Here is a 19523-nt window from a genome sequence, read left to right on the forward strand (position 1 = left end):
TAATTGACTTATAAGGAGGAGAGGTTTATTTTACTGCTTAATTTCAGTTTGCCATTGCTCAGTCCCATTGCCCTTGAGTCTGTGTTGGGAATGGGTGTGTTTTAGTTCAGCCATTGTGACCAAACAAACAAACAACAAAACAAATGAAAACCCCCCCACAAAACCTCATGAGCAATTTTAGAAGAAGAGAAATTTATACGGGCTCAGGGTTTCAGAAGTGCACAGAAGGCGGGCTCCATTGCTCTGTTTTGGAGGTGAAGCAGAGCATCATGGTGGAAGAATGTGGAGGAAATCAGCTCAGGACATGGCTACCAGGAAGCAGAGAGAGAGAGATAGACACACACACACACACACACACACACACACACACACATATACACATCTGACTCACCAGGGACAAAAATAAAAATCCCAAAGGCATGCCTCCAGTGATTCACCTCCTCCTAGCACACCTTACCTGCCTGCAGCCACCACCCAGTTAATCCATTCAAGGGAATTAATGCACTGATTAAGTTAAGGTGCTCGCAACCCAATTACTTCATCTCAGCTTTCTTGCGTTGTCCTTGTATGAGCGTTTGGGAGACACTTCATATTTAAACCATAACAGCATGACAAAGGAGTTCCATTCACCTCAGGGTGTATAGAAGCCAAAAAAGAGCAAGAAAGAATAAGGGACCAGCATCCCAATATTCCCTCAGTGGCATGCCCCTGAAATTTACCATCTTTCCACTAAAGGTTTGGTCACCTTCCAGTTGGGCCATGGACTGGACACCAAGCCTTCAACATCTAGGCCTGCGGAGAACATTCAGGAGGCAAACTGTGGCACCATATACCTTGACTTACGTCTTAAGATCTGGATTGTCTTCAGGCCCAGTTTGTGTTTATTTTTGGCTGCTGCTTGTTTAGTGATTATTAGTTCTTACGTGGTAGTGATGCTCAACCCTTAGTGTTTACCTGGGGTAGACAGATATGGTAGGAATTGCTGCTTTGTCAGCACACTTTGGACGAAGCATGTGGAATTGGAGTACCCAAGTCATATTCAGTTCTGTTTTGGTTCAGCAGTGATTTAATGAATGTTTGTATGCATTATGCTTAATATACAAGCTTGTATAAAACCCTACATATGCCTTTGTTTACAATAATAGAAATTTCAGTGATATAATTATTTTAGAATGTAGACACTCAAAATCATTACACATTTTAAAAGTGCAGTTGTTAATTGGCACCAGGTTGTGGTAGCATGTGCACAGAGAGGTTTGGTTATGTAGCTTATAAATTTAACTTGTATTTTCCTACCTTGTTTAGATATGAAAGTTTACAATGGACTTTTTTCTTTTTGCATCATTTTAAAAATCTTGATACTTTCCCCTATTAACTGTTAGAGTGTATTTTTTTATACATGGTCATGGTACATGAATAGTGGTACTGTCCTGTTGAATAGTTCTCACTCTCTGCCTTCTGTATACGTGTTGAAATTACATTTTCTAGTCTCTTTGTGGGGCCATATCATTACTCATGCCCAGTGAGCTGTGGTTGAGAGTCAGGTCACTTGTGGACTGGAGCAAAACATTCTCAAGCTGTTTTTATTTCATCAGTGTTTGCGTTAGTGGCTTTTTTGTGTGTTTGGTCCTTAGACGAGGAGATGCTAGAGCAGAAACATATTCGTAAGAATTTGGAGTTGATTAGTTATAGTATGCCATTTGCAGACAAGATTACAACAAAATTTTCAGTTATTTATTGCTTCATAGCAAGTCACCAGAAAATATAATGACTCAAAACAATAGTCATGTCCTATGATTTTTGTGAGTCAGGAATTCAGGTGGGTGTTCCTGGGCAACTCAGCTCTCTGCTAACATCAGTTAGTGTCAGTTATTGCTAGTCAGTTGATGCCTAGGCTTGTTTAGAGAATTCAGGACAATTATATTGGTTGATACATATATTTTTAGGCCAAAAAAAAAAAAAAAGTGTCAGAAGAAGATCAATATTGATACAAATAACCATTATTTTAAGGTGAAGATGTATGGTGAAATATGTTTTTTTATTTTTGCTTCATTTATTTATGGCAAAAAAATCCACTAAAAACACTTAAAAAAAGTGTAAGTTAACTAAAGGAAATATTGGTAACAACTAAATAAACCATCCAGAGTACAGTTGATATCTAAAATCACAATTTTAATTAATATTAATGTATTTTGGGGTTTTCATAAGTTTTGGAATTTAATTTTAAGCCTTTTGTGCTTGCCTTAAAGAAATCACGTTAGCAAACATGGTGATAATATATATTTATTAGAATTTATGGAGCTGTGATTAAGGAGAAGAAGTTACCTATAAAGTGTTAACTCTCAAAGAAAACAAGTCTCACATTTTTGTGTCTTTACTTTTAGATGTTTATATATTATTCTGTTAAAGCAGTGACCATGTTCATATTAATCAGTGTCAACATTTTTAGGAATTTAGTAAATAAAGATAGGATGAATAAAAAGTCTGCCCTTTCTAACCAGCGCATGTTGTAGATGTAGAGGAAATACTAGATAAGACACCTCTTGACAGCAGAACTCTCGTAAGACAGACTTCTTCTGACCATTTCTGTTCAAAAGGAGAGAACATGATTGAACAGTTTATCAGTTTCGTTTTCTTCTGCAGTTTTCATGTAAAGGGAGCATGAACAGTTATTTTTTTTTTAACATTTAATTTTTAGGTGTAGGTGGACACAACACAATGCCTTTATTTTTATGTGGTGCTGAGGATCAAACCCAGGTCCTGCCGTGCTAGGCGAGCGGTGTACTGCTGAGCCACAATCCCAGCCCTATGAACAGTTTTAATGTGCTGTGGAGGTGAAGGAAGTCGAGAGAGGAAAATAATTTTTCCTTTATTTAGTAGTGTACCAGAGCATACAGGAAGGCATGCATTTTTCTTGGGTAACTAGCAGTTAATGAATGCTAGTGTTGATTAATGTAATTACCAAATATTAGTTTTTAAAAATTTTATAATTATGTGTGTTTACATAAATAGGATCTATATTTGGGATGATTAATTAATTAAACAATTGAATCAGATTTTATGACAATCTCTGGTTTATAAAACAAGCATAGTGTCTTTCCAAAGGTAAATAGAGGGGACTCGTCACCTCCTCTGTGCCCTTATCCCTCTGGCAGTCCATGTACTTCTCAATAAATAACGTTTTTAAGTTAATAAAATAAGATACATTGGATTATGCATTTGGATTATACATTGGATTATAAAATTATACATTGGATTATAAAATCAGTGAATTTAATAACAACTATAATTTTGGCATACCTATATGGGAAATGGTATTTGGGATATCTATAACATTTGAATTCAATAAGAAAATATCTACAGCTCTACTAATGACTGAGAAATGGGTGTTGCCAGTGATACTACTTGTTGCTTGTAGTCACTCGATAATTTCTTAGAATTCTAAATTTTGTAGGTTAGTATAAAAATAGAGGTAAGTAAAAGTACAGATGTAATTTCTTCCTGCAAGATCTTAGAATCCCTTAATAAATAAAATATAAAGATTCACTGAAAGCCAGGTAGTTTGAAAGAATGTACTGTGTTGGTAGGAAAGACTGTACTTGAACACTGGGTATTTTGACATCTTATAGTCTATTATGCTATTATACTTATGAGTTTGTTGTAGGATACATAGTCCTTTGAAAGATAAATAAATAAAACTATTATGTCCATCAAGAATTTTTAAAAAATTAAGTAAAATTATTTATATAATTTTTTGGGGGGAGGTATTACTGATGATTGAACTTGGTCACTTGACCACTGAGCCACAATCCCCAGTCCTATTTTGTGTTTTATTACTAAGGCTGGATTTGAAATTGTGATCCTCCTGCCTCAGCCTCCTGAGCCACTGGGCTTACAGGTGTGCACTGCCTCGCCCGGCAAGAATTACATAACTTTTTTAAAAAAAATATTCATTTTTTTAGTTGTAGATGGACACAATACCTTTATTTATTTATTTTTACGTGGTGCTGAGGACTGTACCCAGGGCCTTGAATGTGCTAGGCGAGCACTCTACCACTGAGCCCCAGCCCCAGCCCAAGAATTACGTAACTTTTAAGGAGAGTAATTTTATAATTGCTCCAAATCAGTATTTTTTATTTCTATGAGCTTGTCTGTGAGGTTCTTGCCACTTTATAATCTTAGTCCTGCTAAAAAAGATGAAGAGGAAAACTTTATTTTCAGTTTTAATTTCATAGTCTTGATTATTCAGCAAGTGATTGATCAGTTAAAATGTCCTTGTAAAATTGTTAGTATTGTTTTTTTCACATGGATTTATTCATACTCCTTCTGTACTTTGTTGAGGCTGTGCCAGTATTATGCATGTACAAATCTGATTGTGCATTCTGGCTTTGCCCCTCAGCTTTGTGACTTTCAGTTTGCTAACTTTGAGACTTTGATTTCCGTATCTTTCAAATGAGGATAATAGGTCAGATGGTTGCTTTTAGGTGCTGTGAATTGAACCCAGGTCCTTGTGTGTGTGCTTGGCAAGTGATCTTCTACTGAGCTCTATCCCTAGCCTCAAGAGATTTTTTTGTAAAGGAGAGAACCCTGAGGGCTGAGGTTGTGGATCAGCGGTAGAGTGTTCGCCTAGCATGTGCAAGGCCCTGGGTTCAATCCTTAGTATTGTGTCCAACTATAAGTAAAAAATAATAAAAATAAAAAAAAAAAGGGAGAGAACCCTGAGCCAGCCTCTCTTTATCTTTGTAGTTTCAGCTGAGCTCCTGATACCTCTTTAAACCCTTTATGAGCTGCACTGCCATCTCTGGCCTTATCTCCATCATACCTGTGTTGTCCTCTATCATGTCAGATACCATACCATTTTCTGTCTTCCACAGAAACCCATAAAGACAGATTTGCTGACTGTATTTTTGTACTGAATGCATTTGAATACAATGTAATAGTTACCCAAAATTTTATTTGGTAAATAATCATTCTAAAGCAATTCTCTCCTAACTTCTAACACAGAGCCAGCAACATATGTTCTCTCCATTCTCATTATTTCTCAAAATACGATTTAAATAATTTGTGGTAGGATGTCAATTTGATCTTAGGCTGGGTATGTAGCACAGTGGTAGAGTGCTTAATGTGGGTAAGGCCCTGGGTCAATCCCTCATATCCTTATGCCTTTTGAAAAAAATCTCAAAGATGAGGAGGGGAATATTTGCAAAATAACACTCATTCATGAACCTTCACTTACTTAAGGTATTGGACTAAGTATTCTTCCTGCATTGTCTTTTTTGAGCCTAAACCTAGTTTTATTTTAGGTAGTATTATCTGTTTTTTAAAATGAGGAGCAAACTGAAGTTGACATGAGGTTTAAGTAACATAAAAAGATCACATGGCTACTCTGGACTATTAAGATTTTAAACCTTTGATTTTACTACATCAAACAACTTTTGTTTCTCCTGTCATAGAACTAACTAGGATTGAGTAAGAATCATGGAAGTGGAAAAATAGAGTTAAAAGAGAATATGTAATGGAATTATGTAAGGGTAGAAGCTAGATATCACTTACTTTGTATCACCAAAGATGCCTGGCACATAGGCGATGTCATTTAATAAAGTGCACAGATCATGTTAAGTTCTCTTAGAAATTTCAACTTCCCTATATATGATTCTTTAGTAGCGTAGTTATCCTTGCACGTGCGCCATCTACTGGGGACACAGTCATCCCCTTCACCACCTGCTCAGCCTTGCTTTCTGCCTTCAGAACATTTCGTTGACCAAGTAGCATTGCTTGTATTTAGGTCAGTTTAAAAGTATAAAGTGAAAGATTCATTGGGGATTTTATACCAAAGAAAAATATGCTGAAAAAAATTTAAATGTTAAAAGGTCTCTTTTTCGATTTCCATAAGTTTGAGCTGCAGGCAATTTGAATAAATAGAACTCCATGAAAGACAAAAAATCTGTAAAGTGACTGATGAACCCAGCCCGCCCGGACTATTTTAAAAAAAAAATCTTTTTTTTTTTTTAGTTGCAGATGGACACAGTATCTCTATTTATTTTTATGTGGTGCAGACTATACAACCCAGTGCCTCATGCATGCGAGGCAAGCACTCTACTAATGAGCTGTAACCCCAGCCCCAGCCTGGACTATTTTATTGATTGAACAGCTTTGAGTGAGTAATACCCCATTGGTTATCACTGGGTCACATTCATCTGGAACATGTCTGGATGACATCCCTGGTAGGATCTTCATCCGATGTCATTTTCAGCCAGAGCAAGTCCATCAGACATTTTCCTGCCAGACTCTGGGCAATCTTTTGAAGACTAGGGCTGGGGAAAAGGGAAAGAGTCATAATCTCTAGTTATTCTGCTTTAACTTTGACAGCAGGATCTAATGTATTCTGCCAAATGCAGAGTGATAGTTAAAAAAAATAGTTTCTGTTATTACATATAGTTCATTTATTTAGGAAGATCTTTTATTGTTTCTGTTTTGGAAGTACTACTCCCAAGGAAGGAGTTACAAGATTCCTTTTTTTAAAAAAAATAATAATTTTTGTAGGTGGATACAGTATTTTTATTTATTTTTATGTGGTGCTGAGGATTGAACCTAGTGCCTCATGCATGTGAGGAAAGCATTCTACCAATGAGCCACAACTCCAGCCCCACAAGATTCCTTTTTATTCATTAAAGAACAAAAAAGGCAAAACAGAAAAATTCAGACCAAAAATAAAACCAAACTCATCAATCCCAACTCTTGTTTAGTATATCCAAGTTATTATGCTCATTAGCAGAACTGATAGCTAATAAAGAAGGAAAGAGAAGGTTGAACTCTCAAAGCCAGGCTTTGTGGTTCAGAACTGGTCCTGATCACATTTCTTAAACATAAATAATCAAATAAATAATTTCTTTAGAGTCTAAATTGTTTTTCCCCCCTCTGAAATGGAGGAAACCTACTTTCAAAAGGTGTTAACCTGAAAACCTATGAATCTACCGTTAGTGTTTGTGTTTAGCCTTCCCATTTCCTTCGGTTATAGAGAAAAGGAAAGGTGGATAGACAGAAACACTGTTCTGCTTGTTTTTCCTTGTTGTAAGCAGTAGAACCTCTCTCAAAACACTGGAAGTGCTATGTATTTCCTTTTGGGTGAGGGGATAAACATAAGAACTGTAATACAGTTTACCAGGAGAAGAAAATTTTCTATTAGATATTATAGTGGTAAATAGCAGCATATTAACAAGTAGCAGACAGGACAGTTTGGGTTAGGGGATAAATGGAGCTGTCTTTTAGAGGAAAAAATGTTCATAGGAAATGTAATGACACGGGACCGTTCCACTTGGCTCACTATCTGTGAGCCTCTGAAGCACCATCTTACTCTATATTTCTCCTTTCTTTCTTTTTTAAATTTTTTTTTTAGTTGTAGATGGATACAATACCGTTATTTTACTTATTTATTTTTTTATGTGGTGCTGATGATCGAACCCAGTGCCTCACACATTCTAGGCGAGCGCTCTACCACTGAGCCATTACAATGCCAGCCCTCGTTTCTTTCTCTTACCTTTCTTGTTGATATTAAGAACAGTGCAAACAAAAATGTGCCCATAAGTGTGTTGGACCTCTGTTTTACACATACCATTTTATAGTCCTTCAAATGTAATAGGCAGAGTGAATTTCTAGCAGAACTGGATTCCTTTCCGTCTTCTTGTAGATCCCTAGAGAACAGGCAACACAGAGTGAACTCTGGGTCTTTCCAGATAATTTCCCTAGAGTGACAGGCCTTGTAGGCATAGTCTGTTTTCCAAGTTATTGTGGGTTGCAGTTATGTCAGATATGGACACTGCATGAAAAAGATCTGTTGATTTTCATACTGCAGTATCAGTATCTCATGACCTGATTATTAAGCCACTTAGTATTAGTTTTGGTTATGAGACTTCTGATACCACTTTCCGTATTAATTAGAACAGAAATTAAACAGCTATGCCAGAGAATTCAAAATATACCTGTGGCTTATAAAATCCATTTTGCTCTTGTATAGTATTTCTGTAGCAGGAATCCATGCTTTTGAGGCAGCTTTGTTCCATGTGGCTTGTTTCTGGACCAAACTTTCTTTCTTTCTTGTTTTTTTTTTTGCCATCCTCTGGAGCATTGATTTATTTGCAGTACTGCAACTGGGTGGCTGTCATGTCCATTCCAGTCCATAGGAAAGGGTAACATAATTTTGCTCAGAGCAGGTCACTTCCTTTTAGGTGATGGAGAAGAAGTGGCAGTCACTTCTGGTCATACTCTGTGGGTGAGAACTTGCCAAGATTTATTGCAAAGAGTATTGGCTGAGCCAGATATGTGCTGTCCTAAAATTGAGTACTACAGAGGAAGGAGAATATGGAGTTTGTCCCTTATCTGTTTTCTACAGTTATGTGCTTTATCTTGTTCATCTGTAAAGTCCTTGACATATTCTGAATTTGAGTATCTTTTTGTGAAAATAAATTACATGGATTTCCTTTCATCTGGGATGGATTCATTTTGCTCATGGCATCTTTTTTTTAATATATAAATTTTGAATTTTAATATAGTAAAATTAGCAAAATTAGTGTCCTCCCCCATACAAATATGTGTTTGTAGATTTGATTCTGGGTACTCTATATCAATTTTGTTTCTAGGGGTAGACAGGACACTGGTTGATGTGCCTTACAAGCAATATGTAATAAACTTTCCAGTTTTAATTTAAAAAGGGAAAATATTATTTTAACACTGAAAACCAAAACCATCTGTTTGATGCCTCATGTAATTATTAATTTTACTTGACAGAATTTACAATTATTTGTAGTTTTTCTAACTATAAAATTAATATTTATCAAAATTCTTTTCCCAAAATACTTCCCCTAAAATACATTTTGAATTTAGAAGATAGTCCCAAAATAGGGACATCAAATTGAAGTTCTGAAATGAGAAATGAAAGATCAAGTTTGATGTGAAAATTAGCATCCAAGCTGCTATGTATGTCTGCTGTGCAGGTCCCATGTGTTGGGGAATGTCAGAGAAGAGGGGGTGCTACAGATGTAGACCTTAGTCCTTGTGTGAAATGAGGTTTTAGGAATTTGAAAGCTTGTACGTGGCCCCTGGTGGAGTTGGTGAGAACAGCTGCTGAGGAGGAGGTGAAGGGAAGGTGAGGGAGCTCAGGCACTCCACAGGGCATTTCATGAAGTTGGTGCCAACAGGAGCAGCTGAAAGGGCTTGATGATTTACTTGACTGTTTGCAGGCGTGTGGGGTTGGTGTGGAAAGGTGTACACAAATTTGGAGTTAGAAGAGAAGGCTTATAACCAAGAGTGTGGAAGTGCCTTGGGAGCATTGGTGGAGATGCAGTGTTTCTTTATTCTGGTAATATACAAGAAAGCCAGAATGGGCATATGATTTTTATTTAAAGAGATGAATGATGTTAGTGGGGAAGGTGTTTGAGTTAGTGGTGAAGGTGTTTGAAAATCCTCTCAGCAGTTAGGTTGCCTCCTGAGAAAGGAAGTACGAGGTATTTGGGGTTAAAGTCCTGAGTAGAATTGAAAAACAATATAATCAAGGTGTGTTCTTTTCAAATATTTAACTGTTAGAATGGCTAATAATTAGAATCCATGATTGTTTTAAATTAATGAGAATTTCAATTCATAAAACATGAAAACTTCAAAGAGTCACACTGAAATTCATATGTTCTGAAGATCAACTGCTATAATCCTGAATATAATAATATTACTAAGATGAAACTTCTGAGTCTATTTTTGCTGTGGGCACAAGGAAAAGTAATACTTTGTTTTATAGAAGTCTTTTTATAAGCCAAGGATGAAACATTTTATGAAATTTATGACTGTTAAAGTGTAAATTTTTTGATTATCCTTTTGCTGAAGGGAACAAATGTAAACAATAGCATTAATTATATATGTGAACTTTTTTTTTATCAGTGAAGTATTGTCATTTGTTGTTTGATTTTTTTCCATTAACACAGATGTGTTGTAGATAAATTCACCAATGATTGATGTAAACATAAAAATGACTCTTTTTACCTCTTGTTTTCTGTGAAGCAGAAGTCAAAGAACAGTCTGCAGAAGAGGATGCAGAAGCAGAAGTGGATAGCAGCAAGCAGCCAGCCTCAGCTCTTCAGCGATCCGTGTCTGAGGACTCTGCAAATTCCCTGGTCTCTGTTGGTGTAGAAGCCAAAATCAGGTTAGAGAATCAAAAGAGCTGGATTGTAAAAATTCAGGGAGGAAGGATTTGAGATGTTAATCTCGATGGAGTTTTATTGTTTAGTAGCTTTAAATTTAAGGCCAATACCTCTGTAGTTGGGATGGAGGATGGCTATGGAGTTTGGGGATTGTAGAGCAGGGAGTACATTAGGGTGTTGCTCTGTTCACCCCATGTGAACACAGACAGTTAGCAATATACTATTCCTGGCCAAAGAGATAGCTGTGAGTATTTAGCATAAGAACTGATTTTTGATACTTAATTGTAAACTTGAGTATGTTCTTTTTCCTTACCCTCTCCCCATTCTTTAAAACAAGAAATATAGGACCTTACCACTTACTGGTATATAGTTCAGCTTTAAAGTAGGCAACACCTTGCCTGCTTTCTGGTTTTCTTCACGCACTGGAAAGCACCTCCAGTTTCACAGCTGTGAATCTTGTGTATCCTTAAGAACCCCCCCATTTTTATTTCCAGTTCCACTCCAGATTTCCTTGTCCGCTGGTTTGCTCATCATCTCCATCTGGAGGTGTGTTTGATACCTCATCTTTAACAGTCCCAAAGTATTCATGCTATCTCTACCTCTGCCTCAGATGATGATCTTCCCTGGGCTTTCCCATTTCAGTAAACAATACCAATGTATGCTCAGTTAATTTAGGACAGTTAATCCTCAATTTCTCTTTTTTCTCATACCTGATAATCCAAACCATTAAATCCTGTGGCTCAACACAGCTTCTTACTATCTTGTCTGTCATCTTGGTTGAGGCCATTGTTGCCCTTGGGAAGCTGTAGCCTTTTAAACCACCTCTCCCTCCCTGCTTCTCTTCCTTCTTTCAATCTGAAGGATTAAATAATCTAATTCTCTTTACCTTTCAACTTTTTTTACCTCCATTTTTTTTTCTTAGCAAAGTTGCAAAAATTATTCTAAAATGTAAGTCATTTCTCCCCCTATTATCTTATACTGTTGGATTGAAATTAAATACTTAAATTATATTTAACATTTCATATCCTTGCTATTTTTCCAAGGCATGATCTGCCCCTGGCTGTCTCTGAGACTTTCTTTGTCACTGTGCTTTTTCACACTGTCTTTGCTGCTCCTGAACACACCAATCAGGTTTCTGTATGAGGGTCTTTGAGCTTGCTTTGCTCTCTATCACATGATTTATCTCCCAGAGAGACCTCCTTACCAACCCTGCTTATTATACTATTATGTGAATCCAGGTAAAGGGTGTAAAAGTGTTGATTATACTGCAGTTCCTTCTCCCCCAGTAGTTTTAGGAAGGTTTAAATGTCTTAAAAGCCAAACACTTAGGGCTAGGGTTGTGGCTCAGCGGTAGAGTGCTTGCCTAGCACGTGTGAGGCTCTGGGTTCAATTCTCAGCTCCACATAAAAATAAATAAATAAAGGTATTGTGTCCAACTACAACTAAAAAAAATATTTAAACAAGCAAAAAACAAACACTTTCAGGTCTTATAGTTCAGTCATTAACCCATTTGGAGTTGGTTTTTGTATTTGGTGTGAGATAAGGGTCATTCTTCTGTATGTGGATAGCCAGTTTTCCCAGCACCAATTATTGAAGAGGTGATTATTTTGCCATTGTGTGTTCTTGGCATCTTTGACAAAAGATGTGTGGGCTTATTTCTGTAATGTCTTTCCTGTTCCATCAGTTTTTGTGTCTTTTTATACCAGTGTCATGCTGCTTTGATATATAATCATTTTATAATATGTTTTGAAGTCAAGAGAGTGTGATGCTTTAGCTTTGTTCTTTTGACTCCATCTAATTTTGGCTATTTAAGGTCTTTTGTGGTTCCATACAAATTTAAGTATTGTTTTTTCTATTTCTGTGAAAAATGACATTGGATTTTTTTTGGACATTGAAATTTTGATAGGATCTTCATTTAATCTTTGGGTTATTTTGGGTATTAAGGACATTTTCACAGTATTCTTCCAGTCCCTGAACATGAGGTAACTTTCTATTTATTTGTGTTTTTCTTCAGATTCTTATATCAGTGTTTTATAGTTACCAGGATACAGGTCTCTTACTGCTTTAGCCAAATTTACACTGAAGTATTAAAAAAAAATTTGTTGCTAGTGTTAAATGAGATTGTTCTCTAAATTTTGGTTAGCTCAGTTTTAATATGTAGAAATACTATTTTTTAATGTTGATTTCATATCCTGAAACTTTAATGAATTCATTTTTTTTGTTCTAGCATTTTTTGGTGGCATCTTCAGGGTTTTCTGTACATGCATAAGATCACATCAGCAAATAGAGACAGATATGTGCAACAGATAACTTAAAAATTTCTTAAAAATTTACATGTTTCCTATTAGAGAAAATTGTCTTTTTTTCTCTTGTTTCATCACTCTAGCTAGGACTTCTAGGACTTTCAACTGTGTTGAAAAGAAGTGGTTGAAAAAATGGTGAGAGTAAAAATAAAATTTTACTGTTTGTTGCATATATACTTATTTCTCCCCTTTACTCTGTATTTTGTTTGCATTTTGCCTGCTTTCTTTCCCCCAGAGATATTTTTGAAAAATGAGCTTTTGATTTTGTTGATCTTCTCTATTTTCACTGATTCTGTTATTTTCCTTTTCGTTTCTTGTCTTCTTTTGATTAATGTTCTATAAGTGTCTTCATTTATTTTTTCCCCCTGTCTGTAGTTGAAAACTTCAGCTTACTAATATCTAAACTTGAATCTACTGATAATTTATGTAAATTTTAAGTTTCCCTTTAGTTTCAACTTTATCTCCATCTCACAAATTTTTACAGTAAATAACTGAAGGGTTCTTAGCAATATATTTTCTAGTTTACCAATGTTTAGAAAATTTTAAGTCATCTGTTGCACGTTTCTAGTTTTATTGCATTATTTTCAGAGAATATTGTCTGTAAAATTTGTCATTTTTGAATATACCATGTCTTTATTTATGGCTAATACATACTCTATATTCAGATTGTTTTAATATGCTTGAAAAGAGCAAACTCTTGGTTGCAAACAGAATTGAATATAATATTTAAAAAAACTAGATTTTTTTCCTATTCCCTGTTAATGCAAAATGTTATGAAAGTTAATGGAGTCGCTACTGCAGGGATGATAGTTGGAGACTTTTAATGCCTGAGAAGAAAGATTTGGTTGTAGAAGCAGTATAAAGAGAAAATATGTCTAAGAGGAGACATGTGTTTAAGTTTTGTTATTTCTAAGGTCACTTATTATGTCTGTATTCCATAGTATGTATTGTTTTTTTGTCCTTCCTTTGGGGCGGGAGGTGTTTGCTGGGGAATAGAACCATGGACCTTGTACACATGTTAGACAGTCACTCTATCACTTGAGATATATCCGCTGCTCGTCTTTTTAACTTTTTAATCTCTTCTTTTTGAAAATTAGTAGACTTTAAATTTTAGAACAGTTTTAGATTTACAGAATAATTGAACAGTGTTTCCATCACCACACCTCCAACCCCCACAGTTTAGTTAACATTGTGCATTAGTGTGGTACATTTGTTATAATTGATAAACTAACATTCATGCACTATTTATGTTTTATTTATTTTTTTAGATGTTGATGGACCTTTATTTTATTCATTTATTTACATGTGGTGCTGATTTTCTTTAGTCAGATTTAAAAAAAAATTTTTTTTAGTTTTACATGGACACAATATTTTATTTCATTTATTGATTTTTATGTGGTGCAAGGATTGAACCCAGTGCCTTACCTGTATGAGGCAAGCACTCTGCCACTGAGTCACAACCCCAGCCCTGGTCAAATTTTTTTTTTTTTTACAGATCATTTTCGTAAGTATAAATTAGAATTTAAATGTGTGTGTGTGTGTATATATATATATGTATATTTTAGTTGTCAATGGACTTTTATTTTATTTACTTTTATGTGGTGCTGAAAATTAAACCCAGTAACCTCACACATGCTAGGCAAAAACTCTACCACTGAGCCACAACCCTAGCCCTAGAATTTTTTTGATTTTGGTATGTTCACAGTTTTAGAAAAATCATGGTGGTTTAGGAGTATAGCACTGGACTCTATCCCTAGCACCACAGGAAAGGGGGAAAAATCATGCTATAGAAAAGTAGAATTTCATAGGTATGATCATTATTGAACTTAATTGTTCTTATGGTATAATCATAGAATAGACTGTAGAAAATAAGTTGAAAACAGTGTAGCTTGCACTGAAGATATAATTTTGAAGCACCAGTATCTGGTTGTGTGTTACTTAAGAATTGTTGAGTAAAGCGGCTTTTCTCTTTTCTGTCTCTCTTCATTTTTCATTTTTACCAGTGAACAACTCTGTGCTTTTTGTTATTGTGGGGAAAAAAGTTCCTTAGGACAAGGAGATTTAAAGCAATTCAGAGTAACACCTGGATTTATCTTGCCATGGAAAAACCAGACTTCCAACAGGGACATTGATGACAACAGCAGTGGGACCTATGAGAAAATACAAAATTCAGCTCCACGTCGACAGAGAGGACCGAGAAAGTGAGCAGTTTTGAATTTAAATTGTTGGGATGGAATAAAACTGTTTTTAGCGTGATGTTTTTAAGTTTACAGATGGGGTTGAACCACTATTAAAGATTTCCTCCTGTTTCCCACATTTCTGAAGAAACTTAATGACTCACCATTAACCCAGAAACAGTCCTTTCCTTGAAATTTCTTTCTTTCTTTTTTTTTTTTTTTTTAAATCTGTTTTCTTAATTGTATGACAACAAAATCAGTATAATGACAAAAGTTAATTTTTGGAAGGAACTTTTAGAGAACATAACATAGGCTGAAGGGAGTTCATGGAATTTGTAAATGCAAGAAGACAATACATCAGTGTGGTCCTGCTTTTCTTCTCTAAATAAGCCTTTTTTGGTAAGCGTTTAACATGATAGCAAAGTCAAATTTGTCACTGTTCATGTCTTCTGTGTCATTCATTTATTCATTCTCTCATTTGATTAATTTATCTAATTTATATGTGTGTTTGTGTCAGAGAATATTGAGCTGCCCTATAAATTCTCAGCATAATACAATTCTCTCCCCCTTTTTCTTCTGTAATTATATGTTTAGAGTACTCTTTCTACAGATACAGAAGATAATTTTTAAAAAAATAAGTATTTGTATAATTACATAGGTATGTCTGTGTTCATGGGTACATTGCAGTCACCTAAAACTCTTGTCTAATATGCTTTTTAAATATTTTGTGTGGTTGTTTTTAAAGGCTCTCAATATATGGACTTGGCTTTGCTGGTTAGGAGAGAAGTTTCTGTAGTTGATTAATAAATATTCATTTGGAAGGCTAACCAGCTCTATTCCTTGAGGTTGATGATGTAATCACCCAAGTGCTGTCTGGCTTATCTCCAAATTTAAGTACTGAAGCACCGTTGTGCTGTTCTTCCTTGATTGGCTCATTGTTTTTGAACTGCTGCCAATGCCTTGAATACTTGAAGCAGGAATTGAAACAATAACAGAGACAATCTTTAAAGAATTTAAGGTAGAACAGTTTAAGGAAGCTCTGGAAGTACTGTATTTGGAGACTCCTCATATTTCTAAGGCTGTAATTAAATCATATATAGGTATTTTATCTTTTGTTATTAGTTGAGTGCTTACATGTTAATAAAATATATCAAAAGTCCAGCAAACTTACAATGTCTATCTGTAATTAGCACATTTGGTGAATTGAACCAGGGTATATCTTATATTCTCATGTTCCGTCTTTAATAATGGCAATTAGACAAAACCCAGTCCTGGGAAATAGAACTGGGCTTCATTTATTTACTTATTTTACAAATGAAGCTAATTTTTATTGAAAAATTTTATGAGCTCAGGTAATTTATATTTGCAAAATAGCCTGGCCTTACTGAAAAGCTGTTATATATATTTAGTGCTTATCCAGTTGGTTAATTAATGATGAAAAGCCTGTAATGAAGTCCACTTAGAAAATTCAGCAGTCATATGGGGGTAGACAGCGAATTTATTTTAGTAATGATTTTAAATATTTGCAAAATGTGTTACTAATGAAGTATGAACACCTAGTTAATTTACAAAAATTGAGAGGAAGTTTTTTTTAATTGGATTTTTCTTCTTGTTTGCACTAAATATAAGAATATATAATCAAATGTTCTTGCCTTTTTTTTTTTTTTCTGCTTTATAACTTGAAATTTTATGGGTATGTATTTCAGCTGACTTCTCTTGATACTCTTTCCTAAGCTGAGCTGCTACCATCTGTAGGATTGACATTGGCATCTGATATGGTATATACATAAACTAGTCTCAAAACCTGATGGTTGAATTTCACCAAGCTTCTGGTTAGGAACTGATTAGTAATAGACTGATGAGTCATTCCATTGGTTTCTACACCATGTTTCCCATCAAATGCTAGTGCTAAAATAATAGTATTTATAGATGACCTGTTAGTCTTTATTTCTCCCAACAAAATAACAATGATTAGTAATGAATATATTTATAGGAATGAAGATTATATGTGTAGAAAAGTATTTGTTCTCATTTTACTGTGGGCATTTATAAAAATGAGAATTTAAGTTAGCATAGCATGCTGAACCTCTTTATGCATTTCTAATGCTAAACATAAAGTTACTGGTTATTTTATATGGTTTGATATTTAAATGTACTTATTGAAATATGTTAATACTTTTTTTCTTTCAATGATTCCAGGTATAAAAAAGTTTAGTACCCTGGTCATTGTGCTGATTTTCTCTTAATAGGAATCATGATAAATATCCAGCATACAGAAGTGCAGTGAGTTATGATCTATATTCAATAGTGATTTAATCCAGAATTATCATCAGGTTAAAATACTATGATATTAGGAGAAGATTTTAAGTTTCAGTGGCAGTCATCTGACTTCCCATATTTAATGCTGAACACAATAACCATCTTTATTTATTGAATGCTCTTAAATAATAAAGTATTAGGGCTTGAAAGCCTGAAAACTCTCATATGTTATCATTTATTCAGCATTTGGCATTCAGTTTTTATACTGTAGTGTTAGCTGCTAGACTGTCTTTCTTATGCCTTTAGTAGCTATTTTGTTTTTGCTCTGAATTCTGGTTTGTGAGGTGCAGTCTTGATTGAGACTACTTGCAACATCACACCACGGGCCAGCTGTTGAGATTTGTTGAGGCGACCATAAGACGCTACAGCTGACGTGTTCCACCCACTTGCACTTCCCGCCTCCCTTTTAACGCTGTGTTTTCCCTGGAAAATAACCTTTCTTTACTTGAAATGAACTGCTACCTCTTCTGTGGCAGTTCTCTAACTTAAAGCACATTAAAGTTTTCTCAAGTTATGTTTTGTAAGCATTTAAGTAAGGACGAAGGGAATAGTCATTGTATGTACTAAAAACATTGTTCCTGACTAGAGTCTTTTTTTTTTTTTTAAGAGAATGGAAAAATAAATTTACAACTGTAATTTTAATTCTTATGTATTTGAAGACTCTTAGTTGCTTACATGAAATAATATGGCACCATTTTAATATTATACTCTGAATAATAATTGAATTCTAAAAATTGTTTTATAACAGTTTATATCTAATAAATTAAAATTTATTTGGCAGTACATTGTACTCAAATTGTTATAAAATGAAGCAATTTTCTACTTCTTATCACTTTCACAGCTATTTATCTTATTTCACTTTATTTTCAGAGAGCGATCTTCTCCTCAGAGTACAGTGTCTTGTGTAAGTGTAAGCACGCAGACAGCTTCAGATGATCAGGCCGGTAAATTGTGGGATGAACTCAGTCTGGTTGGCCTTCCAGATGCCATTGATGTCCAAGCCTTATTTGATCCTACAGGTAGGGGCTTCTCTTCAGTAACAGCTGCTTCTTGTTTCTGGAAGCACTGAAATTTTAGGGCATTATCAATTTATTCTCTAGAAGTTATTAGGGTCATATTATAAAAATGTCATTAAACATATCTGATTAGGTAAATTATGATTACCTAATTTATTTACAGTCTGCAGAGTTAACACTGGACAGGTTGCTTTTATAAATATTTATATACTGTGGTGTGGATAGCAACCCCGTGGTTCTGTGAAAATTGAGGAAAGAGAAAATTTTAAAGGAGTGTGTGAAAACTTGGGGGAGTATAGCACTTTCCTGTCGGGATGGAAGACAGTAGATTTTAGCCCCATGTATTCTCTTATAATAAACAATATAATGAGCTCATACTCATGATATGGAGCTGTTGGAATTTTAAGTAAATCTCATTCTATGCTTGAACTACAAATCCATCGATAGTGGTTCAATTGCTGTGTGATAGAGAATTTAAAGACTGAGCTGTTACTGATGAGTGGTGGGTGCTCTTGCTTGGGATCAAGTGGAATGTGTTGTGGGAGTGTTAATTTTTTATACATCCCCTTTGTCATCAACAAGATATTAAATAATGTTCCTTTTGTTTTTATATTAAGATACCAAATAAAACAGTAATATTTAAATATAATGAATAAAAACTAACTTCATTTCAGCTCAGATTACTGGGCTGTACTGCAAGAACTTCTGATTCAGTTGTTCTCAGTTGTCGCCTGAGATTGTGCATTTCTAACAAGTCCCCAGGTTGACATTGGTGCTGCAGCTCGCAGACTGGGGCATGATCTGAGAAGGACTGTTGGATGGGTGGTACACGCTACCATTATGTGCTTACCCAGCAGAGAGGACTTTGACATTTTAGGTCTTTATTTGCATTAATATTTTTGATGTTTATTCTTTTTCTCCTTTTAACTTTTCACATTTGAGGCACTTGTTGGGCTCATCGTCGTTGTGTGGAGTGGTCGCTGGGAGTGTGCCAGGTGGAAGAACCATTGTTAGTGAATGTGGACAAAGCTGTTGTCTCAGGGAGCACAGAAGTAAGTAAAAGAAGCTAAAATTTAAACCACGGTTTTATAAAATTTGCTTTATTCAACATAAAGGTTTATCTGCAAGAATTATTTATTAAATGATTATCATAGTGTTAAAAAAAACCCTCAAAATAGTAAATTAGTAATTTATATGGAGTAATTTGTACAGGCCACTAGAATATAGTATGTGCAGTTATTCAATAAATTTAATCTTTAATATTTTACACTTAAATCAGAAATTAATGTTTTTGGAAATGGGTATTGCTAACTATGTACTTTTACATCTATATGGTTACTCTTTAAGATAAAACTGATGAAGATTCAAAATAAGAATGACAAGATATTTAACATGTCTTTTAGTGTGCAGGTTATCTAATTCCAATATTTTAAACATTGATTAAAAATTTTTGGTATAGTTGGCAGTTCAGTTAATCTTTGTGATGTCCTCCTTACATAATGTGCACATAGTCTTCCATTTTTC

The 19523-nt window shown here is 34.9% G+C and overlaps 1 protein-coding gene across 12 annotated transcripts in view; it reads left to right on the forward strand.

The window, feature by feature from the left end:
• Kmt2c (lysine methyltransferase 2C) overlaps positions 1 to 19523 on the forward strand; it is a 266426-nt gene that overhangs the window by 80956 nt on the left and 165947 nt on the right. For 9 of the 12 annotated variants that reach the window (XM_071610717.1, XM_071610726.1, XM_071610727.1 and 6 more), the window contains 4 exons: positions 10045 to 10186; positions 14491 to 14688; positions 17854 to 18002; positions 18942 to 19051. In XM_071610717.1, coding sequence (XP_071466818.1) covers positions 10045 to 10186; positions 14491 to 14688; positions 17854 to 18002; positions 18942 to 19051 — 599 coding nt within the window. Of the gene's footprint in view, positions 1 to 10044; positions 10187 to 14490; positions 14689 to 17853; positions 18003 to 18941; positions 19052 to 19523 lie in introns of those variants that run through there. The other 3 variants (XM_071610720.1, XM_071610749.1, XM_071610758.1) reach the window with 2 other exon arrangements.

This window comes from Marmota flaviventris, chromosome 1 (genome assembly GCF_047511675.1).
Source record: "Marmota flaviventris isolate mMarFla1 chromosome 1, mMarFla1.hap1, whole genome shotgun sequence".
NCBI classification, from domain to species: domain Eukaryota; kingdom Metazoa; phylum Chordata; class Mammalia; order Rodentia; family Sciuridae; genus Marmota; species Marmota flaviventris.